We start from the raw sequence: 23,465 nt of genomic DNA, 5'->3' as shown, positions 1-23,465 counted from the left end.
GTTATAAGAGACAAGGAAGGACACTACATAATGATCAAGGGATCAATCCAAGAAGAAGATATAACAATTATAAATATATATGCACCCAACGTAGGAGCACCTCAATACATAAAGCAACTGCTAACAGCTATAAAAGAAGAAATCGACAGTAACACAAAAATAGTGCAGGACTTTAACACCTCACTTAAACCAGTGGACACATCATCCAAACAGAAAATTAATAAGGAAACACAAGCTTTAAATGACACAATAGACCAGACAGATTTAACTGATATTTTTGGACATTCTATCCGAAAACAGCAGATTACACTTCCTTCTCAAGTGCACACGGACAATTCTCCAGGATAGATCACATCTTGGGTCACAATTCAAGCCCCAGTAAATTTAAGAAAATTGAAATCATATCAAGCATCTTTTCTGACCACAACGCTATGAGATTAGAAATCAATTACTGGGAAAAAAACGTAAAAAACAAACACATGGAGGCTAAACAATACGTTACTAAGAGATCACTGAAGAAATCAAAGAGGAAATGAAAAAATACCTAGAGACAAATTACAACGAAAACATGAAGATCCAAAGACTATGGGATGCAGCAAAAGCAGTTCTAAGAGGGAAGTTTATAGCAATACAAGCCTACTTCAAGAAACAAGAAAAATCTCAAACTAACCTTACACCTAAAGGAACTAGAGAAAGAAGAACAAACAAAACCCAAAGTTAGCAGAAGGAAAGAAATCGTAAAGTTCAGAGCAGAAATAAATGAAACAGAAACAAAGAAAACAATAGCAAAGATCAATAAAACTAAAAGCTGGTTCTTTGAGAAGGTAAACAAAATTGATAAACCACTAGCCAAAAAAAGGGAGAAAAAGAGGGAGAGGACTCATATCAATAAAAAATGAAAAAGAAGTTGCAACAGACACCACAGACATACAAACCATCCTGAGAAACTACTACAAGCAACTCTATGCCAATAAATTGGACAACCTGGAAGAAATTGACAAATTCTTAGAAAGGTATAACCTTCCAAGAGTGAACTAGGAAGAAATAGAAAATATGAACAAACCAATCACAAGTAATGAAATTGAAACTGTGATTAAAAATCTTCCAACAAACAAAAGTCCAGGGCCACATGGCTTCACAGGTGAATTCTATCAAACATTTAGAGAAGACCTAACACCCATCCTTCTCAAACTCTTCCAAAAAATTGCAGAGGAAGGAACACTCCCAAACTCATTCTATGAGGCCACCATCACCCTGATACCAAAACCAGACAAAGATACTACAAAAAAGGAAAATTATAGACCAATATCACTGATGAATATAGACGCAAAAATCCTCAACAAAATACTAGCAAACAGAATCCAACAACACATTAAAAGGACCATACACCATGATCGAGTGGGATTTATCCCAGGGATGCAAGGATTCTTCAATATACACAAATCAATGTGATATACCATATTAACAAATTGAAGAATAAAAACCATATGATCATCACAATAAATGCAGAAAAAGCTTTTGACAAAACTGAACATCCATTTATGATAAAAACTCTCCAGAAAGTGGGCATAGAGGGAACCTACCTCAACATAATAAAGGCCATATATGACAAACCCACAGCAAACATCATTCTCAATGGTGAAAAACTGAAAGCATTTCCTCTAAGATCAGGAAGACAAGGATGTCCACTCTCACCACTATTATTCAACATAGTTTTGGAAGTCCTAGCCATGGCAATCAGAGAAGAAAAAGACATAAAAGGAATACAACTTGGAAAAGAAGAAGTAAAACTGTCACTGTTTGCAGAAGACATGATACTATACATAGAGAATCCTAAAGATGCCACCAGAAAACTACTAGAGCTAATCAATGAATCTGGTAAAGTTGCAGGATACAAAATTAATGCACAGAAATCTCTTGCATTCCTACACACTAATGATGAAAAACCTGAAAGAGAAATTAAGGAAACACTCCCATTTACCATTGCAACAAAAAGAATAAAATACCTCGGAATAAACCTAACTAGGGAGACAAAACACCTGTATGCAGAAAACTATAAGACACTGATGAAAGAAATTAAGATGATACAAACAGATGGAGAGATATACCATGTTCTTGGATTGGAAGAATCAATATTGTGAAAATCACTATACTACCCAAAGCAATCTACAGATTCAATGCAATCCCTATCAAATTACCAATGGCATTTTTTACAGAACTAGAACAAGAAATCTTAAAATCTGTATGGCGACACAAAAGACTCCGAATAGCCAAAGCAATCAGTCTTGAGGGAAAAAAATGGAGCTGAAGGAATCAGACTCCCTTCAGACTATACTACAAAGCTACAGTAATCAAGACCATACGGTACTGGCACAAAAACAAAAATATAGATCAATGGAACAGGATAGAAAGCCCAGAGATAAACCCATGCACCTATGGTCAACTAATCTATGACAAAGGAGGCAAGGATATACAATGGAGAAAAGGCAGTCTCTTCAATAAGTGGTGCTGGGAAGACTGGACAGCTACATGTAAAAGAATGAAAGTAGAACACTCCCTAACACCATACACAAAAATAAACTCAAAATGGATTAGAGACCTAAATGTAAGAGTGGACACTATAAAACTCTTAGAGGAAAACATAGGAAGAACGCTCTCTGACATAAATCACAGCAAGATCTCTTTTGATCCACCTCCTAAAGTAATGGAAATAAAAACAAAAATAAACAAATAGGACTTAATGAAACTTAAAAGCTTTTGCAAAGCAAAGGAAACTACAAGCAAGACGAAAAGACAACCCTCAGAATGGGAAAAAATATTTGCAAACGAATCAACAGAGAAAGGATTAATCTCCAAAATATATAAACAACTCATGCAGCTCAATATTAAAAATACAAACAACCCAATCCAAAAATGGGCAGAAGACCTAAATAGACGTTTCTCCAAAGAAGACATACAGATGGCCAAGAAGCACATGAAAAGATGTTAAACATCACCAATTTTTAGAGAAATGCAAATCAAAACTACAATGAGGTATGACCTCACTTTGGTTATAATGGGCATCATCAGAAAATCTACAAACAATAAATGCTGGAGAGGGTGTGGAGAAAAGGGAACCCACTTGCAGTGTTAGTGGGAATGTAAATTGATACAGCCATTATGGAGAACAGTATGGAGGTTCCTTAAAAACTAAAAATAGAATTACCATATGACCCAGCAATCCCACTACCGGGCATATTACCAGAGAAAACCATAATTCAAAAAGACACATACACCCCAATGTTCATTACAGCACTACTGACAATAGCCAGGACATGGAAGCAATCTAATTGCTCATCGACAGACGAATGCATAAAGAAGATGTGGTACATATATACAATGGAATATTACTCAGCCATACAGAGGAACAAAATTGGGTCATTTGTAGAGACATGGATGGATCTAGAGACTGTCATACAGAGTGAAGTAAGTCAGAAAGAGAAAAACAAGTATTGCATATTAACACATATATGTGGAATCTAGAAAAATGGTACAGATGAACTGGTTCGCAGGGCAGAAATAGAGACACAGATGTAGAGAACAAACATATGGACACCAAGGGGGGAATGTGGAGGGGGCAGGTGGTGGTGTGATGAATTGGGAGATTGGGTTTTACATATATACACTAATATGTATAAAATGGATAACTAATAAGAACCTGCTGTATAAAAAAATAAAATTCTAAAATTCAAAAAAATAAAAACATAAAGTAATCCAAAAAAAAGAAAAACAAAACACAGTAGAAAAGCTTCATGACATTGGATTTCACAATGATTTCTTGGATATGAGACCAAAGGCAGCAGGAGAAAAATTTTAAACTTTGGTGCATTAAAGGACACAATGAACAGAGTAAGAAGGCAACCTACAGAATGGGAGAAAATATTTGCAAATCACATAGATGATACCGGATTTATATCCAGAATATACAGAGAACTCCTACAACTTCACAATAAAAAAAAAAACTCGATTAAAACATGGGCAAAGGACCTGAATAGGCATTTCTCCAAATATACACAAATGGCTAATAACCATGAGAAAAGATGCTCAACATCACTAATTTAGGGAAATGCAAATCAAAAGCACAACAAGGTACCACTTCACTCTCATTAGGATTACTATCAATATTATCAACAAACCAGAAAATAACAACTGGTGAGGACGTAGAAAAATTGGAACCCTTGTGCACTGCTGGTGGGAATGTAAAGTGGTGCAACTACTGTGTAAAAGTGTGATGGTTCCTCAAAAAATTAAACACAGAATTACCATGATCTGGCAATTCCACTTATGAAATTAAAAGCAGGGATCTGAACAGGTATTTCTACACTCGTGTTTATAGCAGCATTATTCACAATAGCCAAAAGGTGGAAGCAACCCAAATGCCCACCAATGGGTGAATAAGATAAAATGTGGTATATACATACACTGAAATAATCAGTCTTAAAAGAAGGAAATTCTGACACATGCTACAACACAGATGAACCTTGAAAAATATTATGCTAAGTGAAATAAGCCAGTCACAAAAGGAAAATTAGAGTATGATTCCACTCAAGGAGGTACTTATTAGTGTAGTCAAATTCACAGAGACAGAAAGCAGTATGGGGGACACCAGAGGCTGGGGGAAGGAAGAATGGGAAGTTATTGTTTAATGTGTACAGAGTTTTTTGCAAGATGAAAAAAGAAAAACGTTCTGGAGATGGATAGTGGTAATGGTTGCACAACAATGTGAATGTAATTAACATCACTTAACTGTACACCTAAAAATGGCTAAAATGTTCAGTTTTGTAACGGATATTTTACCATAAACAAGAACAAAACTTTCTTGACCTTGCATTTTTCTCCCTCATCTAAAATTTTTGCAAAAGGAATTTCTATTCCCCTCCCTTGCTCTTCCACAGAAACTTTTTCTGAAAAATCTCTCATTCTTTTTGTATCTCCAAGTCCAATGGTCACTTCTAAGTCATACTTACTCTGTCTTACTATTACATCTGACAGAGACCCTAGGATCCTGCCTTTTAACTTCTCCATGCCCCCCTAGTTCTCTTACTCTCCAACTACCCCCTCTTTGTTTGTTCTGCCTTTGTTCTGCCATGTTGCACCAGGGTTTTGTTCTCAGCCCCTTATTTTACCACCCTTCTCTAGGCAATCCCAGCTATTCTTTTGGTCTTAACTGTTCCCTCTCTGACCAATTTTCAACAGGGTGAAAAGTATGTTCCCCTCTAGAGTGGTATCAGAATCAGCTTCCAAGTACGCTTTCTTCCTCATTCTGATTCCTATTCAGTCTAGTTGGAAAATGAACTTCCTTCTCTTTCCTCAACTAGACCTGTGAATTTGGAGGGTAAGAACTAAATCTTTTCATTTTTGTCTTCCCAATACCCAGCACCGTGCCTGGGAACACTGGACATGCTCAAACATTTGAATTAAACTCTAGGCCAGCACTATCCAATAGAAGTTTCTGCAACTATGGAAATGTTTTATATTTGTGTCCAGTATGGTAGCCATTAGCCACATGTGGCCACCAAGCACCTGAAATGTGGCTAGTACAACTGAAGAACTGAATTTTTAGTTTTATTTTATAATTACATAGCCACATGGGGCTAGTGGGTGTCACACTGGACAGTTTTGCTCTAGAAATCCCTCTGGGTTATACTGTCTTCTAGCCTGCCTCAGGTAATTTTTTTTTTGTATTATTTTTCTTGTCACAAGAGACAAGAATGTAAAATATCTTGACCCACTAAGGCTAGATATTGGTCCCCATAACGTTCACTATCAAAGAACATAAAACACTCATGCAAATTCTAAAAATCTGGGCTTCTTATATAATCTTAGGGTTTAGTTTTTAAATGTTGCTCTTCCGCCTGATGCATTGACACTATTCCATTAAGTTAAAGGTTCCAAAGAAAAAGAAAGCATCCTACCATTTTCACAATGTAGTAGGCCATGGCATGTAAGTGTCGAGCAGAAGTTCCACTACCAATTACAAAGTAATCTGTATATTTCATTTCTGGAGGAACCTTGATGACACAAATGTCTCTGGCATTTTCTTGCCTCAGAAGTGAAACCAGCATATCGATGTCAAACTTGGGACCAGTATGATCTGAAATGCACAAAGATCTGCTTTTGTCAGGTGGCCAAGTAAAGACAGACACGATATGCACCCAGAGATGCGGGCAGCTGAGAGCGAAACCATTCCTCCATGAAGGTGTTTAGGCCTCCTGGAAGTTGAAGCTGGGCACTGTTTTCATACAGCACTTCTCAACTTATGGGAAGGGTGCGCAGGTCACAGACAGCCACCACACACATCCTTTCCTATTAGCACATGCAAGTAGAACCAGACATCAGCAACGACGGCTTTCTGTTCTAGTACCTGAGGAAATGAGTAACACAGCTCAAGCAGAGAACTGCTATTCAAAGAGAGGAGGGCTTCCCTGGTGGCACAGTGGTTGAGAGTCCGCCTGCCGATGCAGGGGACACGGGTTTGTGCCCCGGTCTGGGAAGATCCCGCATGCCGTGGAGAGGCTGGGCCCGTGGGTCATGGCCACCGAGCCTGCGCATCCGGAGTCTGTGCTCCGCAACGGGAGAGACCACAACAGTGAGAGGGCCGCGTACCGCAAAAAAAAAAAAAAAAATCAAAGAGAGGAAAACGGGAATTCCCTGGTGGCTCAGTGGTTAAGAATCCACCTGCCAATGCAGGGGACACGGGTTCGATCCCTGGTCCGGGAAGATCCCACATGCTGCGGAGCAACTAAGCCTGTGCACCACAACTGCTGAGCCTGCACGCCACGGCTGCTGGGCCTGCGTGGCACAGCTACTGAGGGCCGCGTGCCTAGAGCCCGTGCTCTGCAACAGGGGAGGCCACCGCAGTGAGAATGCCGCGCACCACAGCGAAGAGCAGCCCCCGCTCGCTGCAACTAGAGAAAGCCCATGCGGAGCAACAAAGACCCAACACAGCCAAAAAACATAAAATAAAATAATAATAATGGTTAATATAATAATTTTAAAAAGGGGAGGAAAACTGGAGCACAATTTGGGGAGGTGGTAATATTTTGGGGCACATTAAATTGAATTCCAGCCACAAAGGGTCACAGAACTAGAACTGTGAACTGGAAGGGCTCTTGGGTAGTATCTGTCCACAACCTTCATTTGAGAGAGAAACTGACAACTAGCTGAGTAAGTGTGTGGCCCCAAATCTACCAATCGGAGGGTTAAAATTTTAACAGCAATTCTCATTTTGAACTCTCGAGGTTTTCTTACAATGCCAGTTGGGTTATGTAACAACTGTTATCTGTGAAAACCGTTTTTTGTTTTTCCTCTAGAGATTTAGATATTCAGCTCTTCACCGTGGTGTATAAGAGCCTGTGGACTTAACAGCTCTCTTCAGTTCTAAAGCTGACTCCCAGGGCCCTAGTGGCTAACCTCTCCCTCTCAGACTGCATCCTTTCACAGGTGTGATCTGTTTACCACCTCTCAAGTTTCTAAAAGCTTACAACACTTGGAGGCTCTTAACTTGGCCCCATCTCCTATTAGCGTTTCTTACGCACCCCTGAGCCCCCAGACCCTGGCTCTTCCTCAGAATCCTCAAGCCCCAACATTCTCGACAAGTCCATTTCTCGGAACCCTAGACAAAGTGTGAAGGAGGATGAGGACGGTGAGGTGGTGATGCCAGGGGTCCGACGTGGCCGTTCGGACAGACGCCTGGGGTTTGGGAGACTTCAGTCCGTCTCTTGATCTCACTGTGAAATGCAAAGTTGGTGCCGACAACCTTTGCAGTCCCTTCCAGTTCTGCTCTGTAGGAGTTTTGTGACCCCATGAGAAATGCAAAAAGAGAGGAACTCAGCCTCTTTAGCTGGGACCCGGCTCCCTCCTCCTCGCCCGTACCTCCGGTGCCTGACTCCGGGCGCCCCTCGCCGGCTGTTCCCTCCGCCCGCTCCTCCAGGCCCGGCCCGCCGTGCAGGCCGCGCGCTCGGTCGGGGGCCGGGCAGACCTTGCCGAGCGTCGGTCCCACCGGAAGCCGCCCCACGGACAGCAGCCGAAGCCTGAGCCCCGCGGCCGCCGCGGGCCACGCTCCCGGGGAGAAGGCCCGGCGCCACAGCAGCACCCCGAGCCGCAGCGCCACGCAGCCCCGCGACCCCATCGCCGTCGCCACGCGTCGACTCACGAGGCGGGGCTTAATGGGGCTCGAGCGGGCCTGCGGCTTACCATAGGCCAGGTCAACGCGGCAGGGCTTGGAAAATTGACGTCAGGAGCGTGGGCGTGGCCAGGGCCCGAAGGTGGGGCCGTGGGCGGAGTGGGAGGAGGAGGGTAACCCGACAGTGACCCGGAAGAATTTAGGGATTCGGGATTAGGTTTTGTAGGCGTCAAAGGACTAGGATTTCACTACACACCTTGCGTTCCCCTGCACCATACTGACGCATTGTGTCTTCCTTGAATTGTTCTTATTTTTCCTTGATGTCTCCGTTCACTGGAATGTAAACAGCATGAAGGCAGAAATTTTTTTTTTTATCTGTTCTCTCCACAGCACCTAAAGCTGAAAGTACGGAAGTTGCTTCTGTTGATCAGACTGGAATTAGGACATAGCCCATTACCAAAGAAGTTGTCAAGATTCCCTTGCAAATTTGAAATCCCATGAGGAACATCTGTTATCCTGGGCGGGGGTTGGGTGGGAGGCAGAGATTAAGGACCATTTGGAAAACGTTCTTAGAGGTCAGCCCTTCAGGGACACTCCCCGAATGGAGTTATTTTATGCTAATGGACTGCGCTGTGGCGCTCACCTCGGTGAGAATAAGGAATGCTGAGTTGCAGTTACAGTATTGAATCCTAGCATGTGAGAGCTGAAAGAGACCCAGGGAGGAAAAATGACTTGCCTGTGGCCAAGCTGGAACCAGCAGCTGTTTCTGTACTCCAGCCTGGTAACGTCTGAAAGGAAGAGGCTAGTAGAAGGGGGCAAATATCTCGGATGCCTGGAACAGTGCCAAGCACATAGTAGGTACTCCAAATGCTTGACACATTACTTAATTTCTTTTAAGGAAATAACTCCAAGCATTAATTTTTAAAATTAAAAACTACAGAAACTAATATGAGCACCTGTGTGTACCACCCAGAATATTCACAATTGCTTCAAGTTATTTTTGAAAATAAGAATAAAGTGGTACAGATAAAGTTAAGTCTCATCCTCTTCACTTCCATTTCCCCATAGGCATGGATTTGGTGCTTCTTCCAGCATTTGCCAACAGTTCTGCATTTCCACTATTTTTTCTGAACACCCCAAACCTGCTTTACCACCTGTATTTGCCATCTCATTTAATGGGTCATCATCCCCCCCCAAATCTCCTAAATTCTGGACTGCATTCACTGCAGTATCTTCCTGCAACAACTATTCCATTCTCAAATCCTGCTTATGCTACACCTCCAAAATACTTTTTTTTTTTTGCAGTACGTGGGCCTCTCACTGTTGTGGCCTCTCCCGTTGCGGAGCACAGGCTCCGGACGCGCAAGCCCAGCGGGCATGGCTCACGGGCGCAGCCGCTCCGCGGCACGTGGGATCCTCCCGGACCAGGGCATGAACCCGTGTCCCCTGCATCGGCAGGTGGACTCCCAACAACTGCGCCACCAAGGAAGCCCCCAAAATACTTTTTGAATCCAACTTCTCATCTTCATTCCCACTGTTCCTTCCTTAGTCTGAGCCCTCAACAGCTTTTGGCGAATTACTGGGATAGCCTCCTACCTGGCTCTCCTGTCTCCAATCTGTCTCTACTCTTTCCATCCTCCATGCTGCCCGCTAAAATTATTTTAGCCTCATCTGCTTTTTGCTGTTTTCCAAACACAAATCTTTCCATGCTGAGCTTTGCACATACTACTCCATTCCATTTTTTTAGAGTGCCCTTCTTCCACCTTTGCACATGACAAACTCAGAAACCCCTTCAGAAGCCCTTCATCCCTTTGTTCATAAATGTCTTTAACATTTACCATGTTCGACTGGATGATAACCCGTTGGAAAAGACTTAGATTTATTTCCAGCTCTTCTGTTCACTCGCAGTGTAAGACTGAAGTGACTCAACCTCCCTGAGCCTTTTATTTATCGCCTCCTCTCAGCTCCTTCTCTAGCTCCTACAGAACTGCTGATGTGACCCCACAATATTTGGACTTTCAAATACAAATATATGATACTGCTGACATTTACTCTAATCATCATCTCTCCTGTCTGGAAGCTCCCAGTGGGCAGGGACTATTCACCTTTCCCCTCCCTGCCTTAGCCCAGCACCTGGCACTGGAATGTTTCTTGGCCTTGGTGAGGGTCCTTGGGGAGGTCGTGAATCACAAGTCTACTCAGAATGACCCATTGTATGCAAACTGCACATCAATGTGAGAAGAAAGTACACCCTTCATTGTGAAGATGAGTACAAGTAGGGCTGGTAGCTTTCAGGTCCCTACCAATTGCTGTAGGCTGTGGGAGAAATGATAGCCTGGGTGCCCAGAGGCCCAGCTCCGGATTGAGCAATGGTTCTGAGATCTGAGGAAACAATGCTGCAAGAGGTGGGAATGTGAGCCTGCACTTTGGTCCAACAAACAGGCTCATTGCAGAAATGGTGGAGGAGGTTCTTCCCACATAGGAGCCTCCTACTTTGAGAGGCCCCTGGTGGGGCTCTGGAATGCCCTCAAACCACAGGCTCCATGCTTCCTGGGACACCAAGAATTCATCGCATTGTAGACCTCAATGCCCACTCCAGGTTGGACTCCCTGTCCTTACAGCACAGAGGGCATGACTGCCAAGCCAACAGAAAATACATGAGCAGGCAGGCAATGCAGACTCCATGCTCCACTGGGAGCTTGGGGTGAAGAGAGACAGACAGTGCCTACCCCTAGAGTTATAAAACAATGAGTCCCTGTTGCTGAACTTCTACTTAAAAGGATTTTCCCTCTTCCAATTAGGAGATCTACAAAGAGGAGGACAAAATAATTTTTAAATAGAAATACACAAACTTAGCATATCTAGAATTAATTAGATGTATATAAGAGGTAATTTTAATCCTAGCCCTTCCCTCTGCAAGGTCTCCTGAGGGCAAAAACAGTACAAAGAGAATGGCAATCTGAGAAAAAGGATGAAACTTAAACGAGGCAGGGATATTCACCAACGGCTGCAACTGCCCAGCTGTGGAAGGAGCTGCCCTGTGAGGTTGGGAAGGGTAGCTGAGCTGGAGAGAAGTGGTCCCCACCTATTTAACGATAATGAATAACTAAAAACTGTGGCTCTTTGAATATTAGTCATTGAACACACGCATGACAAAAAGGTGTTGTGAATGAAACAACGTTTTTAAATAAAATTATATTGAATTGCAGTACATTCTTTGCAACCAAAAGGTCCGGAGACTAGGAAACACAGATACATAGTAAACCCACGCATGGGGTAAGCAAAGGTTGGACTTGATAAACTTCCTAGTCCCCAAACTACATGAATTCAATCATTCATTAAACAATGATGTGCCAGTTGCAGTGTTACGAGCCCCAGAGTCAAGTGTGGGTACACCAGGAAAGCTTGCTCAGCCTTTCTCTAGTTTAGCCTGCTCTGTTCTTCCTCTCTGTTCTCTTTGAAGCACGTCCCTGAGGTACCTCTGCTGTCATCTCCCAAACCAGCACCCCTGCCCTCTCCGCAGTTCCTGGGTCTAGCTGAAGAGGACATTTCTCTGATTGCAACTTCCCACCTTCCTACCTTCCCATGAAGCTCCAGGAAACAAGTTCGGGAACCTCTTGGCTTTGCTGCTAACAGGACAAACAGGAGGCTCCTCAATTAACACACCAAGGATGTTATTAAGATCCACTAACTTAAAAGTCCTTGTGTGGACTTCCCTCGTGGTGCAGTGGTTAAGAATCCACCTGCCAATGCAGGGGACATGGGTTCGAGCCCTGGTCCAGGAAGATCCCACGTGCTGCAGAGCAACTAAGCCTGTGCACCACAACTACTGAGCCCGCACATCTAGAGCCCGTGCTCTGCTACAAGAGAAGCCACTGCAATGAGAAGCCCACGTACCGCGACTAGAGAAAAGCCCGGGTGTGGCCACAAAGGCCCAATGCAGCCATAAATAAATAATAAATAAATTTTAAAAAACCAAGGACTGAAAACAAAGTCCACACTCAACAGCAGATGGCTCTGTTTTCAAGCGAGGGTATTTTGCATCTCTGAGAACCTCTCTAATGGGTAACAGCCTTTTCCCCAGAGTCTTCTTTTTTTTTAATATTTATTTATTTGGCTGCGCAGGGTCTTAATTGCGGCCTGCGGGATCTTTAGTTGCGGCATACGAACTCTTAGTTGTGGCCTACAGAATCTAGTTCCCTGACCAGGGATCTACTGGGAACGCGGAGCCTTACCCACTAGGCCCCCAGGGAAGTTCCTCCCGTGAGTCCTTACCAGGTTGGAAGAAAGACCTGTAAAAACTGCTTTTGTTAATTAACTCTAAGGACTTGGTGCTGACAAGCCTGGTCTCCAGAATCAGAGATTATGAGAAACTGCTGTTTTGGAATCATTTCAGTGAGAAAGGAACATCCCACTCATGCCTGAAGAACCGGAGGCATGTGGGTCATTCCACACTGAGAGCGGGTTTTGGTATCTCACCTTCTCCAGGAGCAGCACTTCAGATAAAGGGCTTTCAGAGACAATGCTCCGCATTTATCTCAGCTTTGCATGTCTACTGAGCAAGGCCATGAGTCTGCTTCTCAGCCCTGCTGGTAATCAGACGGTGAAGTTCCTAAAGGAACCTGAAGCAGTATTAACACCCAGACTACACAACCCTCTTGAATGAGTGACCAGTGACATCCCCAGTCCCCTGAACCTCCTCCGTGGTATTAAATAATGACTCAGAGGCTCTGTGGCCCTCCTGACCCCCAAAACCAAATCAGAGCCCTGCCACTCCATCCGGCCGACAAGTCCTTGAGTTGTTTTCTTTCAGCCCAAACCTCCTTTTGGATGAGCCTCTGATTTTTTCTGATCAGGTGTGTTGACAACCCAGTAAAGAATCGGCTCAGCTTTTCCTTTTTTTGATCCCAGTCTTATGAGTTTCCTCCCTTTTGTTTATTGCAAGACTTGAGCGGATAAGTGTAACCCCTTACGGCTAACCTCCCAAGGGGTGGTTCAGAGCAAACAAGCTCTGCCTCCTCTGATTGGATCCCCAACGTGGGTTGCTTTCAGTCTGGCTCCAAGTCACCACGGCAGAAGGGTGCCTGGAGGAGCTGAGGGGACACCTCACAGAGTGGTCAGGTTTGAGCCTGAGACCTCACCTTTACAATAGTGCACCTTTGGGCCACACCTGAGGACAGCAAGTGACAATACACATTCATTCCCACTTGCAGCAGATCAATCCTCCTATCTCCTTGGTGGCTTCACAAATTCATGCCACAGAAGATTCTGAGAAGTGTAACCTTGAGTTTAGGAGCACTCCAGGCTGATCCATTCAGGCGTCTTAAAATGCAGAGGGGCTTTCTCAGCTCCCTGGGAGTCCAGACATTGTGTGAGTGGTTTCTGGGGATCCTGCATTTCCTTCTGGCTCTCTTGGTCGTTATTTGCTACTGATGCAGCTACTGCTGTCAGGATCAAGGAGACAACATCAAATGCATAGTCTTTTAGGGACCAATAACATTTCTAGCATTTGCAAGGCTTTACTATATTCATTTATTTATCCTAAACATACTTTTCAGCTACTATATTCCAGGCACTGTTCTAGGTGCTGCAGACAGGATCCTTGGCCTCACGGGGTTTCCTTTCTGGTTGGGGAGACAAATAAACAACAACAATAACAACAAAAGCCAGGCAGTTACCATCTGGTGGGATAAGTGCTATGATGGGCATAAATACAGGCTGCCATGGGAGCATTTAGTAGAACGACCTAACCCAGACTGGGTGGGTGAGGTCAGGGAAAGCTCCCTGTCTTGAAAGCAAACAAACAAACAAAAACCTAAGATTGAAAATCTGTTGAAGCTAGATTAAGTCTTTATAGTGGTTTCTCTCTCCTTTTGTATGCACTTGAAACTTGCTACTTAAAAAAGTAAAAACAACACAACAGTAACAAACTCTGCTCATTGTTTCTGACTATAAGTATTATGATTCTCATTTCTAGAAGCTTTTGGGAAGAAGTCCGTTTAGCCAATGTTGATGGTTTCTTATTCCCTTAACACACTTTCAATTTCCTCTTCTATAGCATTAAGTGTATGACACATAATAAATTTATGTTTTGTATCTGATCATTCCAATATCTTCAGTGGTTGCCAGCCCGACTCTTTTATCGTTTTTCCTGACTCATTCATGAAGGATTGTTTGCACATGTGTTTAGCGAGTTACTGTTTTGTTTTGCTTTGGTTTTTAAAATTTTATTTATTTATTTTTGGCTGCGTTGGGTCTTCGTTGCTGTGCGCGGGCTTTCTCTAGTTGCGGCGAGAGAGGGCTGCTTTTCTTTGCAGTGCGCAAGCTTCTCATGGCGGTGGCTTCTCTAGTTGCGGAGCACCGGCTCTAGGCGCGCGGGCTTCAGTGGTTGTGGCACACGGGCTCAGCAGTTGTGGTTCACGGGCTCTAGAACGCAGGCTCAGTAGTTATGGCGCATGGGCTTAGCTGCTCCACAGCATGTGGGATCTTCCCAGACCAGGGCTCAAACCCGTGTCCCCTGCCTTGGCAGGACGATTCTTAACCACTGCGCCACGAGGGAAGTCCCTGCTCTTTCCTTTTTTAATTACGATCCCATGTTTCTTGAGGTTTTATCTGTGGAAATTCTCTAAAGCTTAGAGTTCCTAAAGAGAAAGTTTGTAGTGCTTCTGCCAGGTATATGGAGCCATTACTCACTCACCCAGGGCCACTTTAAATGAAATGTTTAACTATGAGTTGTTTTCAGTGTGAATACCAATTCTAAAACCACATGAGTACAGGCTTGTGGTTAGGAACTCTCAGGGGGAATTGTTCATTTCATTCCTCACCTCCGCACCCACCATCAGAGTTGCCGACCAGCTCAACCAAACATCCCCACTCTCTACCTCAATGGGGTAGATTTTCTCTATTTCATCCATCAAGGATATCTTTCCAGAATTCTGGCTTTATGCAAGAATGTGGGGGAGGAGAGTGTCCTCCCATCCTGCCCCTTCTTCATTTGTTTATCTTTAACCCAAAGAGCAAGTGTTTAAACCCAAGCTCTAGCTCCCTAGGGGTGTGGGCGTACCCCCGGAAAGAACTCTGACTTCACTGCTTGATTTCTACTGTTTTCTCTAGATCTGCGTTTTTTGAGATAGGTTCTGGTCATGAAAGCATCTCCTTAGTTTCCTGCCAGCTCGATCATACATTAAAAACATGTTTTTATATCTTATTCAATATTTTCAGCTGAGTTGTAGTGGGAGGAATTTCTTTGGGCATCTGGTCCATCTTATTGCTGGGAAGAGAATCGACAATTGAGATTTTATCTTTTTTAGTCCCCCGAAGAGTCACTTTCGGCAGACACTAAAGATTCCCCATCACATGGGAAATAGCAGGTAACCCCTCTCGATTTGGCCTATCTCGATTTCAGCCGCGCTGTGCTGAGGAAAGGCCTTCTGAAGAAGGAACCTGGGCCCTGCACCCTCAGACAGTCCCGACTCCTGTAAAAGTCCCCTTGTTGTAGGACCAGTCAAAGGTCTTGGAATCACTTGAAGAGCCATAGTGCACTGAGTTGTTGTTATTGTTCTAACTCTATAAATTGTGATTTTTTTCCAGAAAGAAAAACTTTCAAATTGCCAAATGTAAATCCCCATTTCCAAGGATAAAGTTGCCCTGATTGCTTGCGAAAAGCAAGAACTTAAGGAGTATAGATGTTTTTATGGCTCTAGGTTAATTCATTATTCTTCTTCCCAATACTTTACCAACGCTTAGAAAAAAACCTTTTTCTTTTGGAAAATCAAGTGTATATGGTGTCTGAAGGTTAAAAAAATATATATCAAGTTTACATGCATAGTAAAACAGGAATGCAGTGGATGAACTTGACATTGAGGAAATTAGACCATTTTCTGCACTTAGAGAATCATCCAAAGTCCAGAACCAAAACCCAATGTCTAATAGTCAGGGTATACTTTTTATCTTTTTCTTTAAACTTAAGGAGGTACCAGGCAAACAGGATGATTCTTAAATAATCAAGAAGAATCTTACACCCTGAGAAAACCATAATTCAAAAAGATACATGCACCACAATGTTCATCTCAGCACTATTTACAATAGCCAGGACATGGAAGCAACCTAAGTGTCCATCAACAGATGAATGGATAAAGAAGATGTGGCACATATATACAATGGAATATTACTCAGCCATAAAAAGAAATGAAATTGAGTTATTTGCAGTGAGGTGGATGGACCTAGAGACTGTCATACAGAGTGAAGTAAGTCAGAAAGAGAAAAACAAATACCGTATGCTAACACATATATATGGAATCTAAAAAAATGGTACTGATGAACCTAGTGGTAGGGCAGGAATAAAGATGCAGACATTGAGAACAGACTTGAGGACACGGGGAGGGGGAAGGGTAAGCTGGGACATAGTGAGAGAGTAGCACTGACATACATACACTACCAAATGTAAAATAGATAGCTAGTGGGAAGCTGCTACGTACCACAGGGAGGTCAGCTGGGTGCTTTGTGACCACCTAGAGGGGTGGGTTAGGGAAGGAGGGGATATGGGGATATAGGTATGCATATATCTGATTCACTTTGTTGTACAACAGAAACTAACACAGCATTGTGAAGCAATTATACTCCAATAAAGATGTATAAAAAAATTAAAAAATAAAATGTTGAAAATACAAAATTAAAAACAAAAGAATCTTAATCTACCTCATGTCAGGATGTAGGAGTTTTAAAAAAAATCAGAGGGTTTACTTTGCCCTTCGTTTTCTACAAAATATGATTCCTAAGAAGACGGCTTCCCCTGTGGGGGGCTTCCTGACTTAAGCCACAGTGGGGATCTTTGCTTCCTTCTTTTTGCTCCCATTTGCTCTCTTTAGGGCTCTGAAATAACATGGTTATGATCAAATTAAGACCCAAACACTTCTCTCGGGGATACATTGCAAAAATGTTAGAGTAGCTACAGCTGGGACAAGACGTCCTCATGTTGGGCAAATCAGAGTGGCCTGGATTGACCGTAAGACAGTAAATTTAAGGCAACAATCCTAAACTGAAAGGATCCCAGTTGAGAAGCATTCTAAGCCTGTGTTCTCTTTCACAGAGCACCCCCTGCCTCCACTTTTCTTTCTCCCTGAAATGTCCAGGCTCTAGGCTGCACAGGCAATGACCATGGGAAAAACACTCAACAACACGGTGCTTTCAGCTGCCTGAAACACCCACGCTTTTCACGCTGAAAAACCACACAAAGACTCTTCCCTTGATCAAGACAAAATGACTTGAACTCTGCTTTGCTTTTGTTTTCACACTGGGTCTGCTCTCCTCTGCCAGATGACCACATCAAAAGTGGTTCCTCTGGGGAAAGCATAGGCAGACCACTCTTTGACAAAAATCGAAACTCTTTTTCGATCCATCTCCTAGAGTAATGAAAATAAAAACAAAAAAAAACAAATTAGACTTAATAAACTTAAAAGCTTCTGCAAAGCAAAGGAAACCATAAACAGAACGAAGAGACAACCTACAGAATGTGAGAAAATACTTGCAAACAATGTGACTAGCAAGGATTAATCTCCAAAATACACAAACAGCTCATACAGCTCAATATCAAAAAAAACAAACAACCCAATCAAAAAATGGGAATAAGATCTAAACAGACATTTCTCCAAAGAAAACATACAGATGGCCAAAAAGCACATGAAAAGATGCTCAACATCCCTAATTATTAGAGAAATGCAAATCAAAACTACAATGAGATATCACCTTACACCAGTCACAATGGCCAACATCAAAAAGTCTACAAACAATAAATGCTGGAGAGCGTGTGGAGAAAAGGGAACCCTCATGCACTGTTGGTAGGAATGTAAATTAGTACAATCACTATGGAGAACAGTATGGAGACTCCTCATACAACTAAAAATGGGACTACCATATGATTCAGCAATCCCACTCCTGGGCATATATCCAGAGAAAACCATGATTCGAAAGGATACATGCACCCCAATGTTCATTGCAGTGCTATTTACAATAGCCAGAATATGGAAGCAACCTAGCTGAATTTAACTGAATCACTTTGCTGTACACCTGAAACTAACACAACATTGTAAACCAACATAGTCCAATATAAAATAAAACTTAAGGGCTTCCCTGGTGGCGCAGTGGTTGAGAGTCCGCCTGCCGGTGCAGGGGACACGGGTTCATGCCCCGGTCCGGGAAGATCCCACATGCCGTGGAGCGGCTGGGCCCGTGAGCCATGGCCGCTGAGCCTGCGCGTCCGGAGCCTGTGCTCCGCAGCGCGAGAGGCCACAAAAGTAAGAGGCCCGCGTACCGCAAAAAAAAATAATAATTAAAAAAAAAAAGAAAACTTAAAAAAAAAAAAGAAAAAGAGGGAATTCCCTGGCGGTCCAGTGGTTAGGACTCCACACTTCCACTGCAGGGGGCACAGGTTTGATCCCTGTTTGGGGAACTAATATCCTGAATGTCGCCTGGCGAAGCCAAAAAAAAATGAAAAAAAGAAAAAGACACATGCATCCCAGTGTTCACAGCAGCACAATTTACAATAGCCAAGACATGGAAGCAACATAAATGTTCATTGACGAGAAATGGATAAAGAAGATGTGGTACATATATACAATGGAATATTATTCAGCCATTAAAAAGAATGAAATAATACCATTTGCAGCAACATGGATGGACCTAGAAATTATCATACTAAGTGAAGTAAGCCAGAGAAAGACAAATATCATATGATATCACTTATATGTGGAATCTAAAAAAATGATACAAATGAACTTATTTATAAAACAGAAACAGACTCACAAACTTAGGAAATGAACTTATGGTTACCAAAGGGGAAGAGGGGGAGAGGGGTAAATTAGGAGTTTGGGATTAACATATACACACTACTATATATAAAATAGATGATCAACAAGGACCTACTGTATAGCACAGGGTACTCTACTCAATATTCTATAATAACCTATATTAGAAAAGAATTTGAAAAAGAATAGATACATGTAGATGTATAACTGAATCACTTTGCTGTACACCTGAAACTAACACAACATTGTAAATCAACTATACTTCAATATAAAATAAAAATTAAATTAAAAAACACAGAAACCTAAACCAAACCAAAACAAGAGTGGTTCTTCTGGGAGTGACAGAGTTGAAACGTGGGGTTCTATTTTTTTTTATAAATTTATTTATTTTTATTTATTTTATTTTTGGCTGCATTGGGTCTTTATTGCTGCGAGCAGGTTTTCTCATTGCTGCATGCAGGTTTTCTCTAGCTGTGGCAAGCAGGGGCTACTCTTCATTGTGGTGTGAGGGCTTCTCATTGCAGTGGCTTCTCTTGTTGCAGAGCATGGGCTCTAGGCACAGGGGCTTCAGTAGTTGCAGCATGCGGGCTCAGTAGTGGCTTTCAGGCCCAGTAGTTGTGGCGCACAGGCTTAGTTGCTCCGTGGCATGTGGGATCTTCCCGGACCAGGGCTCAAACCCACGTCCCCTGCACTGGCAGGTGGATTCTTAACTACTGCACCACCAGGGAAGCCCAAAATGTGGGGTTCTTGAGCCATGTTTCTCTGAGGTCTCCTACCTACATGATGACAGGATGGCTCATGGTGAAGCTTCCATGGGTGTGGGTGGTAGGAGTTTTAACTAGGATAATTAGTCTATGTGTGGCCATAAGTCTCCAGCCATGCCATTGACACAGTGGCTGACCTTCTGCCTCTCATTCTGTGCTGCAAAAAATAAAATCTTAGCTAAAGACCTGGAGTTTGTGGGATTTAAATAGTTGACAACCAGCAAGTTGCCTCAGAGCAGCCACCTAATGATTATTGATTTCCGTTAAATTGTTTCGAAGGGCTTTCTGTGTCAGGAAGGGATTGATGAAGCCCTCCAGGAACGGTTCAGAGTCTAAGACCCAGTTCTGGGGACTTATCATGTAGTGGAAGAAAAAGATACAAATGTGTGAGATAGGCAAATAACAAGAAAGGAGTTAACTAATAGTATATACTACAACAGCATGATGCCTTGTAGCTGTTTTAAGATATGACTCCAAATTCTTTGAAACTTTTCCCATTGAGAGGTTGGGTTTATGTCCCCTCCTCTTAAGTCTGGATGGGCTTGTGAGTGTTCCAACCAATAAAACACGGCTGAAGCGACACTATGTGACACATGAAGCTAGGTTAGAAAAGGCTATGCCGCTTCTGCCTGGCTCTCTTGAATGAAGCCTCTTGGGACATTCCCTCACAGAATGCAAATGCCACATCATGAGAAGTCCAGGATACATGGAGAGGCCACATGTATGTGTTCCTGTCCACAGCTCCAGCTGAACTCAGCCTTCCAGTCATCCCAGTTGGGGTCCCAGACCTGAGAGTGGGGAAGCCTCCGGATGACCCCAGCCCCTTGGTGGAGTCTTCCCACCAAGGCTCCAGACATCATGGAGGAGAAAAAGGCCAACCTTGTAGTGCTCTGTCCAAATCCCTACGCTACAGGCTCTATCAACACAATAAAGCAGTTATTTGACACCACTAAGATGGGGCTGTTTGTTATTCAGCCACAGTAACTGGCCCCCCACCCCCCCCACCCCCCCCCACCCCCCCGGCCTCAACTCCAAACAAACCATTCCAATTGTGGTAAAGAAGTTCAGCAGAGAGCCCAGCATAAACAGTGTACTCAAGGGACATTTTGTTGAGAACATGTTAAAAACAGAGGAGAAAGCGCTTTATGCTGGGTGGGAGAGGAGAAGGGTGGAGAGGACAGTGGGAGCCCAGGGCTGGCTGGTTTGATTCTAGGTGGAGTGAATAAACCAAATGGCCAGCAGGGAGGATTCTGGCAGGAAGTAATAGAACGTCAGGGTGGAAAGGAAGGTTGGGGCCAGACTGCAGCATACCTGTACCCCTTTTTCAATCTGGACAAACACAGTGAGGGACCATCATATGGGGGTCACCATCCCAAACACAGGCCCCAAGCATGAGTTGTAACACCACCTACCACTCTGCTCTGTGCATATCTCAGTGCAAGTCAGTGATTTTAGGGTTAAACTTGAATCCTCATCTGAACAAAGGCACTTTATTATTTACAGATGACAGGCCTCCCAACTTGCCACCACAGACGATCTTGGAAGCCACATCAGAGTTTGGTTTTCCCTGTAGGTGATGGGGTGGTCACTGAAGACTCCTCAATACCAGCTTGAGAATTCCAAGCTTATCTTTTAAAAGATGGCTTTGGAAGCAAAGAGCAGTACAAATATGGAGAGAGAGAGAGAGAGTTGGGAAAAGTTGGAGGCCGTTAATAGTAATCCAGGTCTGAAGTGACAATAGCCTGATGGAAGTATGATGGAGAGGAAAAGAGAGAGATTTTGTTTTTAAAAAACTCTCAAAAGTGCTTTTTTTTTTTTTTTTTGCGGTACGCGGGCCTCTCACTGCTGTGGCCTCTCCCGTTGCGGAGCACAGGCTCTGGATGCGCAGGCTCAGCGGCCATGGCTCACAGGCCCAGCAGCTCCGCGGCATGTGGGATCTTCCCGGGCCGGGGCACGAACCCTTGCCCGCTGCATCGGCAGGCGGACCCCCAACCACTGCGCCACCAGGGAAGCCCAAAAGTGCTTATTTTTTAAAGGGCCTCATAAGAGGGTTCATCATTTAAGGACATTTTTAAGGGCATCCTCAGGGGATAAATTGTTTGGCCGAGCCCGTTTCCATTGCTCTCTTCCATAACCTCATGGGGTTGCTTAGGGGAGAGTCAGGCTAGGACTGGAATCAAAACGTCACTGGCTGTACGCTAGCCAGTGGTATTCCTGGGGCTCAGGCCCAATTGGTGAGTAGCTAAAATAGCGGTAGAGTATAAAATGAGGGAAGGCAGCAGCGGGAAGCTTGGAAACCCACCTCCTGTACTGAAGCAGCCTTCTGTTCTCCAAGCAAAGCTTCCTGCCATGGCCTTGTGAGGAGTCAGTGTCTGTGGAGCTTCTATGGCCACCTCTTGTCAGGGGCTTCTGGGGTGACAGAGGTCAAGTCCCCTCATTTTATAGGTGAGTGGAAGTAAATTTGGGGGGGGGGCAGTTAGCTGCCAACAGTCACTATGAATCTAATCAGAAACAACATCTTTAAACTGGAAGGTGCTCCAAAATATACAAACAGCTCATACAGCTCAATATCAAAAAAACAAACAACCCAATCAAAAAATGGGTGGAAGATCTAGACATTTCTCCAAAGAAGACATACAGATGGCCAAAAGCACATGAAAAGATGCTCAACATCACTAATTATTAGAGGAATGAAAATCGAAAGTACAGCGAGGTATCACTTCACACTTGTCAGAATGGCCAACATCAAAAACTCTACAAACAGGGCTTCCCTGCTGGCACAGTGGTTAAGAATCCGCCTGCCAATGCAGGGGACATGGGTTCAATCCCTGGTCTGGGAAGATCCTACATGCCTCGGAGCAACTAAGCCCGTGCTCCACAACTACTGAGCCTGCACTCTAGAGCCGGCAAGCCACAACTACTGAAGCCCGCGTGCTTAGAGCCCGTGCTCCGCAACAAGAGACGCCACCGCAATGAGAAACCCACGCACCTCAATGAAGAGTAGCCCCTGCTCACTGCAACTAGAGAAAGCCCGCGTGCAGCAACGAAGACCCAATACAGCCAAAAATAAATAATAAATTTATTTTAAAAAACTCTACAAACAATAAATGCTGAAGAGCGTGTGAAGAAAAGGGAACCCTCCTACACTGTTGGTGGGAATGTAAACTGGTACAGCCACTGTGGAGAACAGTATGGAGTTTCCTTAAAAAACTAAGTATAGAACTACCATGTGATCCAGCAATCCCATTCCTAAGCATATATCTGGAGAAAACCATAATTTGAAAAGATACATGCACCCCAATGTTCACTGCAGCCCTATTTACAATAGCCAAGACATGGAAGCAACCTAAATGTTCATTGACAGAGGAGTGGCTAAAGAAGATGTGGTACAGGAGTTCCTGGTGGTTCAGTGGTTAGGGCTCAGCACTTTCACTGCCATGGCCCAGGTTCGACCCCTGGTTGGGGAATTCTCACAGTCCAAGCCACATGGGCAAAAACCCTCAAAACCCAAAAAAACAATGATTTGGGAATTCCCTGGTGGTCCAGTGGTTAAGACTCTGTGTTCTCACTGCAGAGGGCCCAGGTTCAATCCCTGGTTGAGGAACTAAGATCCTACCAGCTGCAAGGTGCAAATAAATTAAAGAAAGAAAGAAAATGTGGTACATATATACAATGGAATATTACTCAACCATAAAAAAGAACGGAATAATGTCATTTGCAGCAACATGGATGGAC

At 43.6% G+C, this 23,465-nt stretch overlaps 1 protein-coding gene and 1 long non-coding RNA gene across 7 annotated transcripts in view; both read right to left on the bottom strand.

The window, feature by feature from the left end:
- MALSU1 (mitochondrial assembly of ribosomal large subunit 1) overlaps positions 1-8,270 on the bottom strand; it is a 29,196-nt gene extending 20,926 nt beyond the window's left edge. For 5 of the 6 annotated variants that reach the window (XR_007479271.1, XR_004486852.2, XR_004486855.2 and 2 more), the window contains exons 1-2: positions 7,915-8,269; positions 5,955-6,133 (exon numbers count right to left, since the gene is read on the bottom strand). Coding sequence is in view for 1 of the 6 variants with exons in the window: in XM_004263435.3 (XP_004263483.1) it covers positions 5,955-6,133; positions 7,915-8,170 (435 nt within the window). In the remaining 5 variants the exon portion in view is untranslated. Of the gene's footprint in view, positions 1-5,954; positions 6,134-7,914 lie in introns of all 6 variants that reach the window. The other variant, XR_004486853.2, reaches the window with a different exon arrangement.
- Positions 8,271-11,325: 3,055 nt separating this feature from the next.
- LOC125965421 (uncharacterized) lies at positions 11,326-19,410 on the bottom strand. Its single transcript, XR_007479277.1, has 2 exons — positions 13,716-19,410; positions 11,326-13,608 (listed from the first exon to the last, which is right to left on the bottom strand). It is a non-coding gene; the product is annotated as an uncharacterized LOC125965421 (long non-coding RNA).
- Positions 19,411-23,465: the final 4,055 nt, after the last annotated feature.

The sequence above is a fragment of the Orcinus orca genome, chromosome 9 (assembly GCF_937001465.1).
Source record: "Orcinus orca chromosome 9, mOrcOrc1.1, whole genome shotgun sequence".
Taxonomy (NCBI): Eukaryota; Metazoa; Chordata; class Mammalia; order Artiodactyla; family Delphinidae; genus Orcinus; species Orcinus orca.
The sequence above is the reverse complement of the archived record's forward strand: the minus strand, read 5'-3'. Positions and strand labels throughout refer to the sequence as shown.